Here is a 19,866-nt window from a genome sequence, read left to right on the forward strand (position 1 = left end):
TCTTGGGAATCAGCGTTGATTGTCACCCTTGCTGATTCGGTTATTCACCTAGACACACACACGTCAGCTGTAGAAGCGGCAATTCGCCTTGCAGACCTTGACGCCCTAACACATGGCGCTCTCGATGCGGCACTGTCGATCTGGACGCGTTTTTTCTTCGAAACAACATGATGACGACTTCGAAGAAGACATAACCGTTCGAAACAAGGTAAATAGTGAAGAAGGTGCTTGACAAGATGAGATGAGAAGTCAGAGTTGGTAGACGTTTGAATACTCATTACATTATTGCATTGTTGGAATTAAAGATTGCATGACTTTTGACTGAGCTCGAAGCGCGTTCAAGCCCTCCACTTCCGTCCCAAAGCCCTCTTGCTCCACTGATGTCCGCCAAAGCTGTCACCCTTACGAGCCTTCTCCTCGTATAGCTTCTTGCTCAGCTGCTTGTACAGGAACTTGCCGTTGTTGTGGAAGTTGATGCTGTGGTCGCTGTCGGTGAAGAAGGTGTTCTGCATCTTCTCAGGAGTGACCTGGTTGACCATCAGAAGGTCGACTAGCGCAGCCGAGTTCTGGAAGTGCACGTTATCATCACCGGTACCGTGCTGGATGACAACACCACCAGCGATGTTCTTGAAGCCAGTAGCGTCGTGGACACGACTGCGGTTGTAGCCTTCGGGGTTAATATCGGGTGTCTTCATGTAACGCTCGGTGTAGAGAGAGTCGTAGAAACGCCAGTCACTGACAGGGGCGGTGATCATGGCGTAGCTGATGATTGGGTCACCGACCTCAACGACCTTGGAGGAGAGGTAGCCGCCGTACGACCAACCCCAGATACCAATGTGCTCGCTGTCGATCCACTCGTTCTTTGCCATCTCCTTGGCAGCCCAGATCTGGTCTTCAGCCTCAAGTTCACCGAGGTTAGAGGTGACGAGAGATCGGAAAGCACGACCCTTACGACCGGTACCACGGTTGTCGACGGTGAGAGTTACGTACTCGAGCTCAGGATCAGATGCAATGTAAGCCTTCCAGTTGAGCGCGTTGAAGGACTTTTGTACCTCCTTGGCGTTGGGACCACCGTACGGAAGGAGGATGAGAGGGTACTTCTTGCTGGGGTCAAAGTTGGGAGGAAGACGGAGCATGGCATCAAGGGTGTATCCGGAAGGATGCTCCATATCAAGGTACGTAATGTTGGGAAGAGCGTAGCCCTGAAGCTTCTCGTAAAGCGCAGTGTTGTTGACGATCGTGCGAATTGGCTCGGTGGAGTTGATGGAGTAGAGCTCCTGGTATGGCACGTCGGGACCGGCATAACGAGAGACATAGTATGAGCCACCGGAAGAGAAAGATGCGGTCCAGAAAGCGGTCACGGTATCGTCGACCAGGGCAGTCTTCTCGCCGGAAAAGCTGACAGAGTACATGTGGGACTCAGCACTGTGGTGCTCGGTGGAGGTGTAGTAGATGAGTCCGCGAGAGTAGTCAACCTTGAGAACGCTGAGAACCTCCCATTCGCCAGATGTCAGCGCAATGGGCTCTCCGCCGCTGACGGGGAAGAGGTAGATATGCGCCCAGCCGCTCATATCAGAAAGATCCATGTAGTACTCGGTAGCGTTTCCGTAAGTGGCGTTCGCGGTCTCGACAGCTCCGATGTATCGGACCTGCATCAAGTTCTCTAGCCATCCATCGGTACCGTCACGCTCGCGAGTGACCTTGGAAGACCCAGCTTCGACATCAATAAGTACCAGCTTCTCCATGTCTTGGACACGGTTGTAAGCGCGGTACATGACCTTACTGTGCTCCTCGGTAAGCCAGACAACTTCGCCAATGACGAGGTCGTCTTCTGGGAAAGCATCAATGGGGACATTGGTGTATTCGCCAGACTCCACATCGAGCAAGTTCATGACCACCGTGGGGTTCTTGGTGCCAACCTTGGGGTAGCGGAGCTCCAATTCGTTGGGGTAGACGGGAACGTATTCCGCATCGTCTTCAATATAGTATGGGATTCTGAATGTGCCGACGCCAGTCTCGTTGAAGCTGAGGAAAGCAATCCTAGTTCCATCGGGAGAGAACCACAGAGTGTAGCGATCGCCAAAGATCTCTTCCTCGTAGACCCAATCAGGAATAGCGTTGAAGTAGTCGGGGCCTCCATCCTCAGTAATCTGGGAGATGGTGCCGTTGGTGGACATGTACAGGTTGTTGCCCTTGACGAATGCAACCTGAGATGACGAAACCGGGCTCCATTCAGCGTACTGAATATCGCCGACGGACTCAGGGTCAAGAGATACGGACTCTCCAGTCGCAACATCCATGATCAGGTAGTCGGCGAAGTAAGAGTGGCGGTACTGCTTGGTGTAGTTGACGGCCCACATGACTTTGGTCGCATCGGGAGAGATGAAGTAGTCCCAGTAGTCAGCCGGGACCTGATCAGCCGAGATGAAAGTTGAGGATTCGCCAGTGGCGACGTTCTCGAAGACAAAGTCTCCAGACGCGGCTGTGTAGATGTAATCGCCATCCTCTCCGGTGCCAACCCACGTGAAAGATCGGGTTGAGGGCGTCAAAGAACCAGGAGCGTTGGTGGTCTCATTGTAACTCAGACGCTTTGTGCCATTGCCGAGAGGTTGGTGTGGCATGCGCGGAGGGTCGATGGCGTGAATCAACGGCAGCGCCGCAGCGAGGATCGCGAAAGAGCGCATGGCGACGCACTTGCAAGAAGCAAGAACGATACGTCGGGTAGAAACTCAAGACGAATGCAACGAAGCACCTGTCGTGCTCAGGCCAGCCAACGGACCTATTTATCTACCTTCCACTGCATCTATCAGTCTAATTGATATGCGCATCGTAGTTGCCGCATTGAGCAGGTGTTAAGCCTCCCAAGGCGCGCTGCGTCCCCGCCAAGAGGCACCAGCAACCGGCATCTCGGATAAACAAGGTCTGCAGTGGGCGCCTCGTGTTGCCCGCATCCTTTGCAAGCGGCGCGGTAATGTTGAATAGGAAGGTCAGTGAAGAGTGCAGAGCCTGGCATTTCGTCAAAGAGATTGGGATTGCTTCATACCTGGGCATGTTGGTGGATGGTGATGGCATCTAGGGTTTGCCAGGTTTCGGGCACGCTACGGTGCCAACGGGTCCAAATGGCCCGTGCATCAGCAGGTCCGACCTTATCGCGTCCGCATTGTTTATTTCTTGGAGTTAGGACCGCACTGACAACTAAAGCTACCGTTCTATTGCAAATGGGTCTGATCACTACGGCTGTAGTAATGCCGCACTGCTTTCTTACTATTTGTGGACGCTTCCAATGTTCCTACGTAGTAGCTACATCGTTGCACAAATGGGGTTTTTGCATATATATAGAAGCACTGCGGTCTATACAAAGACTAGGAAAGACACAAGTCGCCTCGATGCACTGTGTGTGTTGGACAGACTGGATTTCAGTGGATCTGTCAAACAATCACAGTCCCTCCGGCATCCTTGTTGGATCGTTTGACCTCGTGCCTGGAACATTTGATATGTCTGCCACTCTGCTCGCGACGTCTCGAATGGTCTCGCCGACCTTCGTCTCGTAGTCGTCGACGTTGGGGTTCACCGTCCAGTACTCCAGCTTGCGTATCAATTGGTAGAAAGCAGTCGCTAACAACGCACCCAGCCCCGGACCGACCCAATAGATCCAATGGTAATGAGGAAAGCTTCCCTGTACCACACAGACCGCGAAAGAGCGAGCTGGATTGATTGCTGCGCCGGTGTAGGTTGAAGCCCTATAGTTCATGAGTAACTTGCCCTAGTAGTGCAGTGCTGACTACAGATAGCTGCGGAGCAAACAGGGAAGACTTACATGAGAACGCACGCAAACACTGCCAAACCGATACCCACGGGCGCGATGAATGTAGCCTTGTGCTTTTCCGTCGCCAACATGAAAATGGACACGACTACCTGGGCGGTGATGAACATTTCGATAAACAATCCCTGTGTGACTGTGGTGTTCTCTCCTAGCTCAGTGGCTGCCAGAGCACCTTCAGGTAGGAGTCCATAAGCGATAGCGCTTGCTAGGATAGATGCTGCGAGCTGGCTAAAGACGTCGAGAAGACCATCAAGTGGTGGTACGGCGCGGATGAGGACCAACGCCATAGTTACAGCAGGGTTAAAAAGTCCACCGCTAATCCTGAAAAAGGTCCAGGCATTGACCGTGACAGCCACGCCCCAGACCGTAGCGATGAGCAGGATCTTAGCAGGATCTGCTGAAGCATCGCCTCCATTGAACTGTGCAGCAGCCGCTGTGTTGTTGATGACGGCCGAGTTGCCGCCTAGTCCGATGAGCATGAAGAAAAATGTTCCCACGAACTCAGAGATCATTGCAATAAATCGGTTGCGAATGCGTAGAGGTACCTTGTCGCGAAACTGGTCGAGAAAATAGAGGTGGCCTTTGCTTGTGGTGACTTCGAGATCTCTATTGCCCTCCTGATTGTGAACTGGGAGTATCGGTAACTTTATGCGACGTAGTCTTCGGCGCCATACTGGCAGCTGTGATGCGTTACTGTTTCGTTTCCCGCTGTTGTGCTCATTGGCGCGTGTCGACGACATGATGAGTGCTGGTATCCAGCGTGGAGAAAGAATACCTAACTCGATAGGTGATGCGACAATACTAAAAGTTTCGGTGTTCAGAACGTGTAATAGAAACCTAAATGCTGGTCGTTGTCGATATTCCAGTGGGTCGTGAGCTCAAGGTCGTGCGAGTTGTTTTGGGTATGCAGTGCTTAGTCCCCCGCTGCAACGATAATAGCAGCAAATGTACAATCCCACATCTTTCAGCAAGCACAGGGCAAATGGCATGATGATGTGCTGATGCGCTATCCTCCGCGTCGGTTAATGCGTCCGATGTGACATCATTCGGACGTATGCTGATTCCGCGGGCATTGAAAGACGTTTACACGTTCTCGTCCAGATTGATAGAGAAGTGACAGTGCATAGTTAGAAGGAAACCGAACTTATTGTTTTCAAGCCTGAGCGCCATCGAAGTTGTGGAGAAGAAAGATTGAGGACGCTGCGGCGCGCTCAAGGAGTGCGCGGACCCCCGAGTGACTTTACCGCATTGGGTATAGCTCACTCTCTAGCTCGGACTGAGCCCTGGAGGATAGATCGAGCTGGCGACGTGGTAACCTTTTAATGTAGCATGCCTAAGGGAACTCTACAACTGGTTACTGAGATGAAACAAGGCTTCATTGGGAAATACTGTATATGTATGGTGACAGGCGTGCTTCGTGCGCGTGAGGTAATCTATGACAAGCTTGATGAAAACTGCTAGAGGATAATGAGCCGTGGAAAGAGAGAAGGCCAATGATTTGGTTCTGGAACTGGGTACTAGGCGGGTATGTCTCTGAGATTACGCGCACACATTTACGGTATGAGAGTCATCATCGCGGAGCAGAACTACCTGCGCTGCACGTAGTCTTGAACCGCTGCTCGAGCATCCTCGCCACCTTCAATGTACTCCTTCAGTATAGCCGCGGCTTCTATCGCGTGCGCGAATTTCCGTACAGGCATACCTGGTCGTGTCATATACTCTTCCATGTCGAGCTCTTGAATGATTAGCAACGCGACATATTGCTGGTGTGCTGCGTCCAATTCTGCGTGCTTCATGAGTACCTTCATCTCATCTGACCTAAATCTCTTAAAAAGACCGCCACAAATGCGTGTCAGCTCAACACAGTCGAGCGCAAGGTACCGTGGGAAGTCCGAGACATGGTTGCGGAGACGCTCGAGAAAGGTGGTAGGGTTCTCTTCGTCGAGGAACGATTTGATGCGGGAGTTTTTACTCTCTCTAGAGTGTTTCGCGACCATCTCAGCATCGAGACGCGTCAATGTGCGGCGTAGAGGCTCACGATCATGCAGATGATCTGCAACGATAGCCATGCTGGGTGGGAAGCACAGGGCGCCAGATCTCTTCTCTCGCAATACCGCGAGGTTCTTGATAGTTGCCTCCCGACCTTTCCCAGTGTTGCGAGCTCGAACAAGTTCTGGCGCGCATCCGAGCGCGATGAGAACGCGATTGCTCATCTGCTTTGCGCTTTCCGTAGGAAGTGCACCAAGGAATATGGTCTTCATGTGCATGTCGATCAGTGAGTCGAGCGTTTTCCACGGAACTTCAAGATAGCCTAGTTGCCGAAGTGCGTTATACAAATGGCACATGAGGAACAAGCTGCGATCATCGTTCGCGAAATCGAAACCAATCTCAGCCCGTAGGAACTGCAGGTTGAGAGCTAGCTTTGCCGGTGTAAGGGGATTGTTTTTGCGCAGGAAGTCTTGGTCTTCCGATGGTATAATATGTTCCTCGCCAAATTGTAGACGCGCCTCGGCCGTCCCTGCGAGGTCGGGAATTGATACGCATGACCTGATAAGTTGTTCTTTCCTGGCAACACTGAGATCGAGATACTTCCAGATGTTGCGATGGAATCCAGAGAGGGCTGCGGCAGGGTGATTGGAGTCGATCGCTCGAAAAATCATATATCGCTGGATATGGCCAGGCCACTCAATGGTCCACGAGAGCAAGGTGTTAAACTCATGTAGCTTGTCTTGGGAACGTTCCGGAAACGATATACCATCGGAACGACAGTGGTCGGACTGATCCGATATGACGTTCGCAAGCCGGGCGACGCGGTGGAAAGGCTCATGCAAGTTCGGACTGTGTAGACCCCATATCCCTTCTAGAAAACTTGCGGCAATGGCTTCCTGGTTTCTACGACTTGGACCAGCGAGTGTGCGGGATACGAGGTCGAGACTTGCATTACTGAGGCAACGTTTGGTGTTGGGCGGTGGTCCATTTTGCTCCCAACCATCAAAACGTAGTGTCTGAGAACAGTCAGTTTGGGCCCTCAATTAGTCTGTCATGACTAACCATCTCCAGCTGTAGCTCTGTAAGATAGCGTACAAATTTAGCGTCAAATAGGATAAAATCCTTGTACGGATCGAGACCTAGTTGGGGTTGTCTCTTGTGTACCAGCTTTACTACAGCCGGGTATCCTCTACCTTCATATGCAGCGACGCGGAAATCGAAGAGGGCAAGGGCGGTCGAACTCCAATTGTAGAGTGAGGCTAGCTCCTTGAACATGGCTTCGTTTACTTTGTCGTTGTTATGCTCCATGTCGTCTTCGATCTTATACAACAGATCGAGCGCTAGATCTGATAGGAGAGATGTAGTCTCTAAGCTTACACCTTCCTCAGACTGGTCAAAGTACTGCTTCCATAGGTTGATTACCCATGATGTAATTGAATCAGCGTCGTCCTTGAAACAGAGCCAACGCAACCGTGATTCCTCGTCGGAGTCGATGGCCGGCTCATAACGAGCTGACGGTACAGCTGCAGCCGCTCCGTAAGCTAGACCTTCATCGGGAGGTGTAGTTAGGTTGGCTGTTCCTTGTACACCATCGGTCAGCTCTACGTCCCGGAGGACGTCAAACAGATTATGAGAGGTCAGATCCGTGTCTTGTCGTTTTGCCGAATTATCCAAAGAGGTTTCTTGGACTCGAACAACCTTTCCGATCATGTCGACTACCTGTCGAAGTGTATCGAGAAAGTATACGTGACCGGCGTTACCTTCATGGTCCGGTTGTTTGTTAGCGAATTTGGTGGCGTACTCTGTACGGCCTCGCACAGCTTCCTTGAAGGCATTCCATGCAGGCTTAGACATGACGAGTTCCTGGTCAAGATTCTTCAGATAGCGAGCTTGGCGAAGTATCTCCTCGGTTGACACTTTGTAGATTGTTTTCGAGGCCTTGATCTTAGGTGCGGGTGCTTGACTTTGCAATTGCTCCTTCTTTTTTGCTTCTTTGCGCGCTTTTCCCTTCAACCGGCCTGTCTTGATCGAAGTGCTCGTGGGCGTTGCCGCGGCTGAAGCTCTGGAGTTGGTATCGCCACTGACTTGCACATTGCTGCCTACAATAAAGTCGTGTCAGAGGGTATGATACGTAGGTAGTGGCGGAAGGCAACATTGATACTCACCGTGCTCGAAGGCAGTCTCGATGAGCCAAGTGATGGCGACATTGGTCTGCGACTTGATTCTGGAGTATCTACCCATTGTAGCAAGACGTGATGTCTTACACAGAATCGTTTTGGAGATAATTTGCTGGCCGTGATATCGATGCGGGGTTGATTACGTCCTAAACGCTTCAGACTCGAGGTTGGGAAAGCGAGATATATACGTAAACCCCTCTGTTGATTGGCCACTCATTTCTTTCGGAAACAGCGCACTGACTGTGCAGGCGTAAAAGTCTCGTGACAACGGCCTCTAACGGGATTGCCTTCTGCCCCAGCTGACCATCGCCTCCGCCAGAAAGAAGGCAAGACGCCCCACGATGTTGTTTCTGATATCATTCTCTAGAGCGCACTCTACAACGAACACCACCATATGTTGAGCGTAGCAACGCATCGAGTAGGAGCTCGTCTCCTGAAGCAGTCGAATGTGTTTTTGTCCCAACCCCCATAGCCTTCACAAGCCGACCAAGTAGGTCGCAGGTACCTTCGATAAGCTCAGCATAGGACGTTCGTCGAAGACTAAGACAAACGGCCTTGCAGGTTCTTCCGGCAAAATCGAGCGCATCGAACACGCTACTGATGACGAACCTGAGAGCCAACCATTCCTCCTTCTCGACAAGCGCGCATGCAGAGTTTTCCGAAACCTGTCCCATTCGCCAGAGTCGCGTGACCAAGTCGGCGAGATTCCTTGGGCTGACTTCCTGCACGCCATTGTTCCAGCTGGATTCTCCGCGCAGAAGCTTCAGGGTTCTGCATGGCAGTTCACCCCGAAAAATCTACATGTCGAACGGCCCATTCAGTTCCACGAACCGCATCCTACGCGCAAGCCACCTTCCACCTGGGATCGACGCTTTGGTTGTCGCCTAGCGAGGACGTACGGATGGAAAGGGGATATGTTTCAGCTTGCTTGAGTGCGACAATCTGGGGGAGGATGCTGAAGAACCACTATCTTTCGCGCTAACATTAGCGTAAAGGTCATGTGCATTGGGTGGACGAACCCTTCGTTCGCGTGTCTTGCTGAAGATGCATGTTCTTGTGATCGGTGGACTGTTAGCGTAGTATCCTGTGAGTACAAACTTAATCGTCGTGGTAGAAGGCATGTAAGAACATTACCGAAACAGCTCAACGCTATACTTCCATATCCAATCAGTCTTCAGTAACCATGCGCGTTACGATAGGCCTATGAGGACAGGAAACATGATCTCGCTTTGGCGACGCGGCACTCAGGCTGGTGTTGCGGCGTGAACTACGTAATAACGGCCAGCGCCAGCGGCACATTGCTGACAGCAGTAATTCGTTTCAGAACGACACTGCAATCGAGTGTAACGCACACGAGGCTGCCGCGCCGCACGCTTGGAATATCTCTACGCAAGGCGGAGAGAAGGATACAGATGCAAGTGCAAATGAGTGAGCCTACTCTATTTTGGGGCGTGTCAGAGTGGGGCCACAGTGGGCCAATCACGTCGGTCTTGCTGTCTGACATAATCGCCTAGCGTTTCACGTTTCACGGGTAAAATGAGCTCACATTACGGCACGGAACCTCATCACTTTCCCCCTCCACTTCTCCACTGACAGTAGGTGCCGCCGCCACAAGTTTGCATCGGTTGTCATCGATCCCGGTCGCAGATTCACTGTGCTTCATTCGAATTAGCTCTAAAGCGACCTCATCATGGATAGTGCTCAAGACAGGTATGCGGTCATAGCTCCTAGGCGCCGACTTCTACGCTTGGACATGGTCTTTCTTTGGACATCAAGACGGCGAAGTAAAACTCCAAGTATAGCAGGATCGCAATCTCGAGCGTCGCAATATGTCTATAAGAGCGGGCACACATTGAACTGTTGCTATCTACCATTGAGCCATCTCACATCTCAAAGATCCCACGATCTTTTCAATACCAAACTTCTCCACACATTTTGTCCCAAGAACTTTGTTCCGTCAATCTCACATCATGCGCTTTCGTCTCTTGTTCCTTGCGTTGATACCAGCGGTCATTGCAAGTCTGTCTCCTGACGGGAACAACAGGGAGGTCGACATCTCTTTGAACGTGGAACCAATTACAGCCACTGTCTTCGTATACCCATCCACAGATGAATTCAGTCGTGATCGCCACGATGAAGAGACGGAGTGTAACTTAGAGGCTTTCTACGGAGATCGTGTCGAAAAAACCCACGATTCCAATGGAAAGCCGTGTTGGAAGTTGTCCCTGATCGAAGGCGAGACGGTTGATGATCTCCGGGGTTGGAGCGACATTGATATCCCCGGTGTGAGCTACGAGGAGCGGAAACAGAGATTCACGAAGAGGAAGGTACCTCCAAAACCGCCGACATATTGGGCAGTAGCCAAGGATCCGGATGCAACGGAGGAGAATGCAAAGACTTTTGCGTATCTCAAAACCAAGACCAAGCCTGGAGAGGATATCTATGAGCTCACGTCTTATGGAGGACTGAGATGGGGCCCGCTGGATTTGAGTCCAGAGGGCGTTTTGGAAGTGACGCAGCATCCCGGCATCCTCCCAGAGTTACATGTATCACAGCCGCTCATCAAATGTTGAGCTATCCTCGGCATAATGGATGATTGCCTTCTTTAAGAGAGAGAGAATACAGCTCTTACAGCCATCTTAGGTGAAGTTTGTATCTCGATTAACGTCTTCGAAGTACCTGTTTTTGATTGTCCTAACCATCCCCACAATCTAGCAACTCCACAAACCACTATGATGTTTTCTTCTTGATCACACACAACCTCTAGCAAGCGCAGAGTGAATATTTATAAGTATAATCAGATGCTTCACTATTCCCAAAGCACCCCCTTCGCCGGCAGAAGAATAGAAGCCTTTGGAGTGCGTTCTCAGTTCGTCACTCTCATGTCGTATAGACTAGTCAGTGCGGCCTTTAACTGTAGTAGGTCACGGACTCTACGACGATGGTTCTAGGCTGCGATTTCTGCTCGCCTCGTCTATTAATACCCAGCCCTCCTCGTATTCCACCCACCTAGTCCTTCTCAACTGCGGGAAGTATATCGACACGATCGCGTTTCTGAAATGATGTCTATAGTTACCGACGAAGAAATGCATACCATCTTCAAGTGGCTCCTCTCCAGTCACAAACACGGAGATCTCTACCCTATGAACGAACTCGAGGATTTGGCCACTGAGTATGCTACGAGGGCTTCGACAAGCTATCAGAGGCTTCACGATATAATTCTTCGTCACGAGGAAGTTATACGCAAGAGATATAGACAGTCATACACGACCGAAGCGAAGCGAAGGGAACTCCTTTTAAGCGTTTGGCCTGACATAGCGGGCAAGCACCTTTCCTCTAGTTTCGAAGATACTACAGGGAAATTTGTCCCCACTCCCGCGAAAAGCATCAGTAAGTCAACCCTTCCTAGCCTTGTTTCTTCCTCTCGCAAAATGCGATCTTAGAGGTTGTCGATGTGTAGGGGGTCGCAGGACGCCAGCATTGATACGAGTACAGAAGCGTCAGACAGCATCGATCCAAAGCGAATACTACCATATATCAACCTTCAAGATCTCGCGAAAGATCCGAAAGCGCTTCTCATATATCTTAATGCACGAGGCCGAAGCCACCCATACGCTTTCGGTGCGTTTGAGCGTATGTTTATACCGACCGCTCGAGTCAATGATCAGCTCTTGCCGACAAACAAAATGCGCTTTGACGGCGAATTGACTTACGGGAAGATTCGTGAGTGGCCGAACCTTGAGAGTGTAGAGGTTCTAGAGATTAGAAAACTCGCCCTTGGCCTTGGTGAGGGTCTACAGGTCTTGTTGATACAATCCCTCGTCTACACTACCCTGGTCAAGATTTGCGAGGCTATACTGAGCCCCATTAGCCCAGCAGAGCTGACGGACGACATTTATCCTATCAAACCGGAACCACCCAATCTAGTCGGACGTGGAGAGCTTGTGAGTTCCTTTGCCGAAATTGCAGCTACGTTGTATTACCAAGGACCCACTGGCTTGGATATCGGCAGAGTTTGCCGGCTTGTCAAATCTGCTGCCAAAGCTATCCAAGATCATGCTTTTCATCTTCGGGAAGATCCTGGTTACTTTGAGGATGCCTATGAAGATGCTGTAAACCATGACGTGTTCATGGTGCCAGACGAGCATGGCAGAACACACCCAGCACTGCAAGGACAGAACTTTGTGAGGCTTACTCTGAACGGTATAGTTCTTCGGTCGCATTTCCATCTCATGTATTGGCAGGAACTAGCGGATCAGATGCACGAGCTCGAAAAGCTACTTGAGATATATCCGAACGGGATCGTTTACAGCGAACTTGAAGAGTCGGAAGTGAAAATCATCGACTACACACATTTCCTGCTCGAAGAGATGAAGATATTGTACTTGGTGGAACTCAGAGGGGTTTGTACAAGCCCCGGGTTCCGCACGCACTTTGTTAGAGACGACAGGAATATCAAAACTAACCCAAGCATGCTTAAAGAGCCGTTACTGAGGGAAACTTATATGATGTTGTTCAGCATCACTGGCGCTTACGAGGGTGAAAAGATCGCGGATTGGCAGGAGCTCTACCATGGCCTGGACGTTCTCGAGACCTTTCTCTCACGAAACCCGGCGGCAAGAAATCTCTTCAGTCACCAGATCGAGCAGATATTGACGAAGCTTTCAGTCCTCGCTGAATGCGCCTTTCGATTGATGATCCAGCCTTGGTACACTGAGTCGGTATACTACCTGGAATCAGACCCAGCACAGTATAAAGCCAGTCTTATGGGGTCGTTTCAAGGCTGGGGAAAGGTCTTCCAAACTAAGGAGGGGCTCATTACGGATACAGACCTAGGAGATCCCAAAGACAAGAAATTCTTTTACCCTTCCGAAAAGAGCGCCGCTAGAAAGCCAGTGCGACAAGCACTATGTAAAGCTGAGAGACATCTAGACGACTTCTGGGCCATGGTGGACGGGAATATCACTAAGCTTTGTCATCGGCCTCAGAGGAGAGCACTCCGTCGCATCTTCGACGAAGGAGGTGCAATCAGACGGACCAAGACATGGGATGAGAAGTTTCCAAGACCGAACCAGTCTGATCGACCAGAAGATATCTTTCAGCCCCAGCCAGCTTCAAAAATCTTCCACGACTCATCCAAAGACGTCACCGCCAACTTCGACAAGCTTGCAGTGACGGAGAAGACCAAAGAGAAGACCCGTGGCGAGCCCGGCCCAGCTGCAGTGCCAGTTGCGCAAGGCCCAGAGCCAGAGTTGGAAGGAAAGACTGCTTATAAGGTTGACCAAAACGCCCATCGCGTCTTCTCGGCGCTCTTCCACATTCCTGATGAAAACGGCAGCGTGCCCGGTAAGGTTACATGGGGAGAATTCTTGAGCGCACTTACTAAGCTTGGCTTTGCGGCTGAGCAGATGCACGGCTCAGCCTGGGAGTTTACCCCAACAGGTGGCTTGGAGCACCTACAGCGAGGTATACACTTCCACCAACCTCATCCGAGTAACGAGATACCGCTTAAGCTGGCGAGGAACTTTGGGAGGAGGCTGGCTCGGGTTTATGACTGGGATGGTACCATGTTCGTGCTGGAGTGAGGGGGGAGCGATGCGAACCGACAGCTATTGTTGTAACATCAAGCGTTTCCAGAACCCTTAGTCTTGGAGATAGCTAATACGATTTCGAAGTCATGTGTTGCGTGATCGCACAACAGCCACGTACTTGATGCTTGCTTGTGCGGCCCGCGGTAGCCAGACGCTCCCGAGGTCTCTTAGAGTTCGTGCTGGTAGATAGGGTAAGCACGTATTGAGTAATATTGTCGTCGGCTGTGATACAGCGATGCTATCTTTTTCTGTGTAGGTAGGCACTCCGGTGAAGATCTGTGTTACATCACAAAGATCGCCGATCGACAATTCCGCCCCCAAACGCTTTCCCCTTTGGGCTCTAGCGCTGACGCTGACCCCCTGTGCAACCTTGGCATCTCCTCCGCACTTCGCGACTTCCGTCTTGTCGCATGCAAACAGATCTCTCTCGCATTATTACTGGGCAATCACAGCCCGCATTTTAAATGTCTAACGGCTTCCAAGACTAAGAGGCTCTGCCAGGTAACCAGCGGAGATTGGGCCGCCATGAGTGGGTCGCCGGGCGTAACGAGGCTATGCTGCTGATTGTGACCGCTGCATCTGCGGCGCGTAACATGGAGCCAAGTCTTCCTGGAGTTACTATGGTTGCCTGAATGCACTCAGCCTCTAGACATGTCTTCCCTAAATACCTAGGTACTCTGCGCGATCTACAAATGCCAGTCAGACTGCCTAATGACCTGCGTGGGAGCCGCAATCCGGAGTTTAATGCGCAAACAGCATGTCGCATTCAAACACTAGTCCATCGTCAGAACCGCGCGAACGTTATTCATGGATATCGCTTCCTGAGAGCGATACCTTAGGCGGCATCACGCAGCATGAACACGCCGAACAGGGCGACGGCGTCGACCGCACTCGCAGGCCTGAATCCCGAGCTCAAGAGCAACGCGAACACGCCGATTCGTCTCCTCATGCTGCTCAGGAAAACGAGACGCTTCTCTCCAGCCGAGCATCTACCGCACTCAGTGGAGCAATCGATGACCACTCGCTGGATGAGCCGCAAATAAGGAACTTCGATGATACCCATGAGCGTGAGTGCAACACCGAGTACCCCAAGTTACTGTGTCCGACATCTTCTGACGAGCTTAAAGCAAAGTTTCAAGATCAAAGCCTGCGGACATCCACAGATTGGGTGCCATACACGCTGCGGCGCCCATACCTGATCACTCTTAGCCTAGCATCACTCATACTCTCGACCGTATTAGCAGCCCTTAGCTGGCACTCTTATAAAAACCATGGACTCGGAGATGAGGATGGGTCTACTGGACTACTCATTGGATGGAGATATACGCCCACTATCGTCGCCATTTTCTTCACGCAGGCTGTTGTCCAGGTTGCAGAGGATGTAAAGAGGACTGAAGCATACGCACGCATGGCCGGCCCCGAATCTATCGAAGCCAAGTTCACCCTATTCTATCTGCCCAAGGTCTGGTGGAAAAGCATCTTTGTAGGTTTCTCTCGAAAGCGGAGCGGCGGCCACCGGAGATGGAATCTGGCCTTGTCTTCGCTCGCAGCTGGTATCAGTGTGCTCAGCATTTCAACCTTCTCGTCGTCCGTATTTGTTGCGAAAGAAATCTTGTATCAGGAGGATGTGCAGCTTCAACGGTATGCCGCTGGCCAGACAATTGGCGAAGACTTGTCACCCGTTCAGCTTTCACCTCGAAGGGATACATATCTCCGAACTATAAGTGGATATCTCTTCAACGTATCTACATCTATCTGGTCGTCGAATTCGCAAGTCATTGTACCTTTTGGAGCATCAAACGGCGACAAGCGCCATGCAACGCTTCCGAACGGTATATGGCAAGCAGATACTGAGGTGTTCCATCTAAACTACAGTTGCACATCGATGGCTCTGGTCGAGAAGGACATAATCGATATTACCTACAAGTATACAGACATCCCAATAACGTCATGTCCAAACGACACATGTACTGTCTCCTCAAAGGGTTTCAAAGTTCGATCAGAGGATGGTTGTGAGGTCCAAATCCAAGGTCCAATCGCTCAATGGGATGCTTTGGGAGCCGAGTTGAACTCCGATGGCTTCATTAGCGATACCTTTACAGATGATGGTGGCTTGCTCTGGACCAACATGTCTTCCAACTACGTGTCGTGGGAGACACTTATTCGAGATTACGGTCAGCCTCCAGCAATTCGCTCCATTGGAGAGAAGGTCCTCGAGCAATGGTCTCGCACGTTCATTTATGGTTTCTCCGATCAATGCATTGGGCGTGACCTGCTACTTGTATCGCCTCAATGGATTGTCCGGCCGTCACCTGTCGATGTGCCCATGGGTGTATGGGAGAAAGACTCATGGGACAACCTCACGATACGGGCACAAGTATGCACTCCGGATTATCATACAGCTAGCCTCCCAGTCTCTGCATCCATCGACGGCGCTGAAACTTCCATGTCCTTCGATGTATCAGAGTTTGAGCGACGCAGGCAGCCTGTGTCGAAACAAGCCATCGATTTCGACTTATTGGATGATCTCACTTTTCGAAGTGACAGTTGGGACAAGGTAAGTTCTGACTGTGCGAAGTGCATGCGAGACATATACTGACATCGTACCTCTACCTCCAGTACATGGCCGTACCTCGTAATGTTCATGGTTCTTTTGAGGGTATATCGTTGCTTCTTGCTTCAACTTTCGCTCACAACGTGTCCAATATTTTGGAGAACGTCACGTTAGAGGAAGAAGCTAGCAAACTTCGGATGCACTTCACAAAAGAGCTTTTGCTCTCCTCTCTCATAGAAGCCGACAACCCACAATTGGAAGATACAAAAGGGCTTGCTACACGCGTTAGGAGACGGATTCTGGTCGTCACTGAGGTTGCAATAACACTCGCAGTATTGTTCATGCTCTTGGCAGGCTACATTGCAGTAGCTGTATTCTACACATCGCCCAGGAAAAGACCACTGAACCTCCATTCAGATCCTGCCACCGTTGCTGGAACATCATCCCTCCTTGGCAGTACTTCGCTTTCTTCTACAACGTTCAGTACATTCCTTGGATATGAAAGATCGCGCACGCAAGGTCTTATCCAATCACGGGTTTATCATCTACAAGGCGGCATCATCTTGGAGAAGGAAACGACAGGGGAGTCGATTGAAGGTAGAGAGCCGAATGTACTCGACAAAACAAGCGAGCTTTCAGTAAGCCATCCCAGATCAAGAAATGGCTCTCAAGATGACTGGAGGCCTTCAATGCTCCTCAAACGATGGCTTCTTACACTACTGGCTACTCTGATCGCTATCGCAACAATCATGTTCGTTCTTCGCAGATATGCACGAGAAGACAAGCTTTCCCAGACTGCTTTTACCTACCAGGTCGATTTGGGTTTATTCGACACGTCGTTCTCTCCTCACTCTGTCGTTGCAACGCTAATCGCCGTTTGTATTGGATTGAGTTGGGATGGTATCGATAAACCTATGCGGATTCTGCAGCCATATCTCTCGTTGTCGCGGAAACCCGTAGTCCCAATACGAGGAGCATCGTTGACTTACCAGTCTTCATACTGGATATGGGCCGCGGCAAAATCAGCGTCGCGGAAACATTGGATGCTTTGTCTGATAACTACTGGTACAACCTTATCACAAATCCGTAAGCATTTTCTCGCTCCGTTGAGTCGTGTAGCTAACCGTGTAGTCATTATCTCCATGGCAGCCGTCTTCGAAAGACAGAACGCATTGATTAGTCGGGAAATTTGGGACCCATCACATATTGATACACTTTGGGTGACAGCACCTTTTGAGCTTCTACAAGAGCCTATCGAATTTTCCAACCCAGGCGAACGGACGCGCAATTTCGACTTAGACGAGCATATGTTAGACTCATCCAATATTCAGTGGCTCAACCACGCGTTGGACGAGATCCTTCTAGAAGCACCGCAACTGGCGTGGACTAAGGACGAATGGACGTTTACCCCACTCGATATGCAAGAGCTGCCAAACGTCACAGTATCCTCAAAATCGCGTTCCGGTTCTGGGAGACATACAAGCTCCGATTCTATAGCGTCACCCGCAAACGCGTCTTTTATCACTTCCGCTATCCGAAGTCGATTACAGTGCTCTCCGATTGCTGTACCAAACTCCGGCTGGCTTGACCAAGCCGCAGACGTTTTTCCCAATCGTACCAATGAAGCGCTACAAGGATTCGCATTACCAACTACTCTATTCGACGGCGAATCGTACAATACCTCTGTCTTCTCGGCCCGGAGACGGTTGTCATGCTGTGCGAATGGCACACATCCTGGTCAGCAAGCTGTCGTTGCGTATTGGAGCAGCAACAGCTCAATGATTGAACGTGTGGATCCCAATTTCTTCATACAAGAATGCACTTATGAACAACTTACTAATGGCAACTGCACAAGTGCCAATGCGCCGTCCGATCCCCTCAGCGAGGATGGACCAGAAGATGTTATCGTTCAAGGCTCTTGGTACCGTAACTTTACCATCAAGTGGATCGTGGGGCCAGGTGTGACTGCGAAGATATCTGGAGCTAATCCAGCTGCGAACCCGAAGGTACAACAAATTAGCGCACCGTACGGCTCTGCAGATGAAGAGCTTCTCTACTTCACGGAAGAGCCCAAGATGGCTTTAATGGACTGTATCATGGTCATCGAAAATACATCCGCCAGTGTTACTGTAGCTAGGAGTTCTGGGAACGTTTTGGACTACAGCTTGGTGGCGGACCCACAGCCTGCTCTGGACGCATGGGATTACGCCTGGGATATCCTGTACCCTAGTCCAACATCCTACACAGGAAGAGGAAATGTCAGGTAAGGCATCCGTCTAATTGAGTGGCTACCTCGAGCGTGTTGATCACGAATCAATTGCTAACCACCACCGCTACTAGTTACGGCCATCTATTCATGACGCAGCTCCTCACCGCCCCACACATCATCACACCTCACATAGCACATTCCTGGCTATCCTACAACCGCAGCATCGAAGAAACAGCAAGCGAACGCTTCAACATTCGCGACCGGGATCGTGGCCTCAATGTCGACTTCATGTCCTACGCAAACTGGAACCTTGCCAACAAAGACACCGAATCCCTGCTAAATGCAACAACGCTATTGCGACATTCCGAGAAGACTTTACAAATCTTCTTCAAACACTTTGTCAATAGCGGGTCGTCGAGTCTCAGCGGGCGCTGGTCATCTTCAGGGCCTGAGAGAGCAGCCTACCAGCGGGCCTCGTCACAGCCTGTGAATGGGACGTTTACGAAACGGGTTGAAGTTCTTGCTATGAATGAGACGGCAACGTGGCTCTCGCTTACCATACTCATCCTACTCATCGTTATCCTGGTAATTCTGGTTGTGAGCTTGCAGATCGTATATCCGAGCTCATGCATGCAACATCGCGTCGAGTGCTTGGCAGACGTACTGGCTATGGTTGCTGGAAGCGAGGGGCTGATCGGTTTGATTGAAGAGCAGGGTATCGAAGGCTTTGCTAAGAGTGGTAGACTGACTAAACTGGGTTGGTTTAGAGACGCGCGGGGAGATGTTAGGTGGGGTGTTGAACTCGTGGATGCAGAGGGTGTGGAATGGGTTGATGGACCGGAGGAAGGTACCTCAATGGGGAACACGGATGAAGAGTCATCGATACAAAGCGGAGAAGTAGACGATGCGAACAGTGCGCTTTTGGAAAGCGAACGAGGGTCACCTTCCCCACGGCGTTCCGTTCAGGAGCAACAGACAAAGCCAATGCTGGAACCCAGCGATGTCGCCAACAACGCATCGAGGCTATAGAGCAATGAGACCCTTGACTCTCGACTGACTGGCCATGTCTACTCCGGTGCTGTCTACGTGTATCTCATTTCCCACCCCGACACGTGTTCATCAATCTACCATACATGCATTCACTCGCCCAGCACAAGTGAGGCAAGCGAGGCGGACAGGCCAGCCACACCGGAAACACTCGGCAACCAGGCCCACGCCAACACCAATGGGTACAGTACCGGCACTTTCCATTTTCCTTACTGTACCGAGGCCACGGTCTGGAATCGTGGGAAAAAGGAACGGTGGGTAGCGTCATTCCCGCAGTTGTAGTGTGGGGGTGAAACGACTAAGTGCTGTAGACCGAATTAGGTCGTCGCCCTATGCAGTCAGACAAAAGCATGCACGCAAGCTCGGTCAGTGCTGGCGTCCTGCATCACATTTGCGGTGAACCAGTACAGGGTAACGGTGAGGAGGGTAGAAGAGATGTGATTGTGATCATATCCTACACGATACCAACAGGCTAG

The 19,866-nt window shown here is 50.9% G+C and overlaps 7 protein-coding genes across 7 annotated transcripts; 4 read left to right on the forward strand and 3 right to left on the reverse strand.

The window, feature by feature from the left end:
• Positions 1-338: 338 nt before the first annotated feature.
• J4E83_005928 (uncharacterized protein) lies at positions 339-2,684 on the reverse strand (the record flags this gene model as incomplete). Its single annotated transcript, XM_049332844.1, has 1 exon — positions 339-2,684. One exon carries the CDS (start codon positions 2,682-2,684, stop codon positions 339-341), a length of 2,346 nt encoding a protein of 781 aa, XP_049188086.1.
• Positions 2,685-3,813: 1,129 nt separating this feature from the next.
• Positions 3,814-4,563, reverse strand: J4E83_005929 (uncharacterized protein; the record flags this gene model as incomplete). Its single annotated transcript, XM_049332845.1, has 2 exons — positions 3,814-4,429; positions 4,559-4,563. 2 exons carry the CDS (start codon positions 4,561-4,563, stop codon positions 3,814-3,816), a joined length of 621 nt encoding a protein of 206 aa, XP_049188087.1.
• An 846-nt stretch (positions 4,564-5,409) lies between these two features.
• J4E83_005930 (uncharacterized protein) lies at positions 5,410-8,053 on the reverse strand (the record flags this gene model as incomplete). The annotated part of the gene is made up of 3 exons (XM_049332846.1): positions 5,410-6,828; positions 6,875-7,911; positions 7,978-8,053. 3 exons carry the CDS (start codon positions 8,051-8,053, stop codon positions 5,410-5,412), a joined length of 2,532 nt encoding a protein of 843 aa, XP_049188088.1.
• A 1,906-nt stretch (positions 8,054-9,959) lies between these two features.
• On the forward strand, positions 9,960-10,562 carry J4E83_005931 (uncharacterized protein; the record flags this gene model as incomplete). The annotated part of the gene is made up of 1 exon (XM_049332847.1): positions 9,960-10,562. The coding sequence occupies one exon, from the start codon at positions 9,960-9,962 to the stop codon at positions 10,560-10,562; it is 603 nt and encodes a 200-aa protein (XP_049188089.1).
• Positions 10,563-11,675: 1,113 nt separating this feature from the next.
• Positions 11,676-13,574, forward strand: J4E83_005932 (uncharacterized protein; the record flags this gene model as incomplete). The annotated part of the gene is made up of 1 exon (XM_049332848.1): positions 11,676-13,574. The coding sequence occupies one exon, from the start codon at positions 11,676-11,678 to the stop codon at positions 13,572-13,574; it is 1,899 nt and encodes a 632-aa protein (XP_049188090.1).
• Positions 13,575-14,105: 531 nt separating this feature from the next.
• On the forward strand, positions 14,106-16,447 carry J4E83_005933 (uncharacterized protein; the record flags this gene model as incomplete). The annotated part of the gene is made up of 3 exons (XM_049332849.1): positions 14,106-14,109; positions 14,369-16,137; positions 16,424-16,447. The coding sequence occupies 3 exons, from the start codon at positions 14,106-14,108 to the stop codon at positions 16,445-16,447; spliced, it is 1,797 nt and encodes a 598-aa protein (XP_049188091.1).
• An 829-nt stretch (positions 16,448-17,276) lies between these two features.
• On the forward strand, positions 17,277-19,372 carry J4E83_005934 (uncharacterized protein; the record flags this gene model as incomplete). The annotated part of the gene is made up of 2 exons (XM_049332850.1): positions 17,277-18,397; positions 18,475-19,372. The coding sequence occupies 2 exons, from the start codon at positions 17,277-17,279 to the stop codon at positions 19,370-19,372; spliced, it is 2,019 nt and encodes a 672-aa protein (XP_049188092.1).
• Between the last annotated feature and the right edge of the window lie 494 nt (positions 19,373-19,866).

The sequence above is a fragment of the Alternaria metachromatica genome (genome assembly GCF_023757995.1).
Source record: "Alternaria metachromatica strain BMP 0045 chromosome Unknown scaffold_12, whole genome shotgun sequence".
Taxonomy (NCBI): domain Eukaryota; kingdom Fungi; phylum Ascomycota; class Dothideomycetes; order Pleosporales; family Pleosporaceae; genus Alternaria; species Alternaria metachromatica.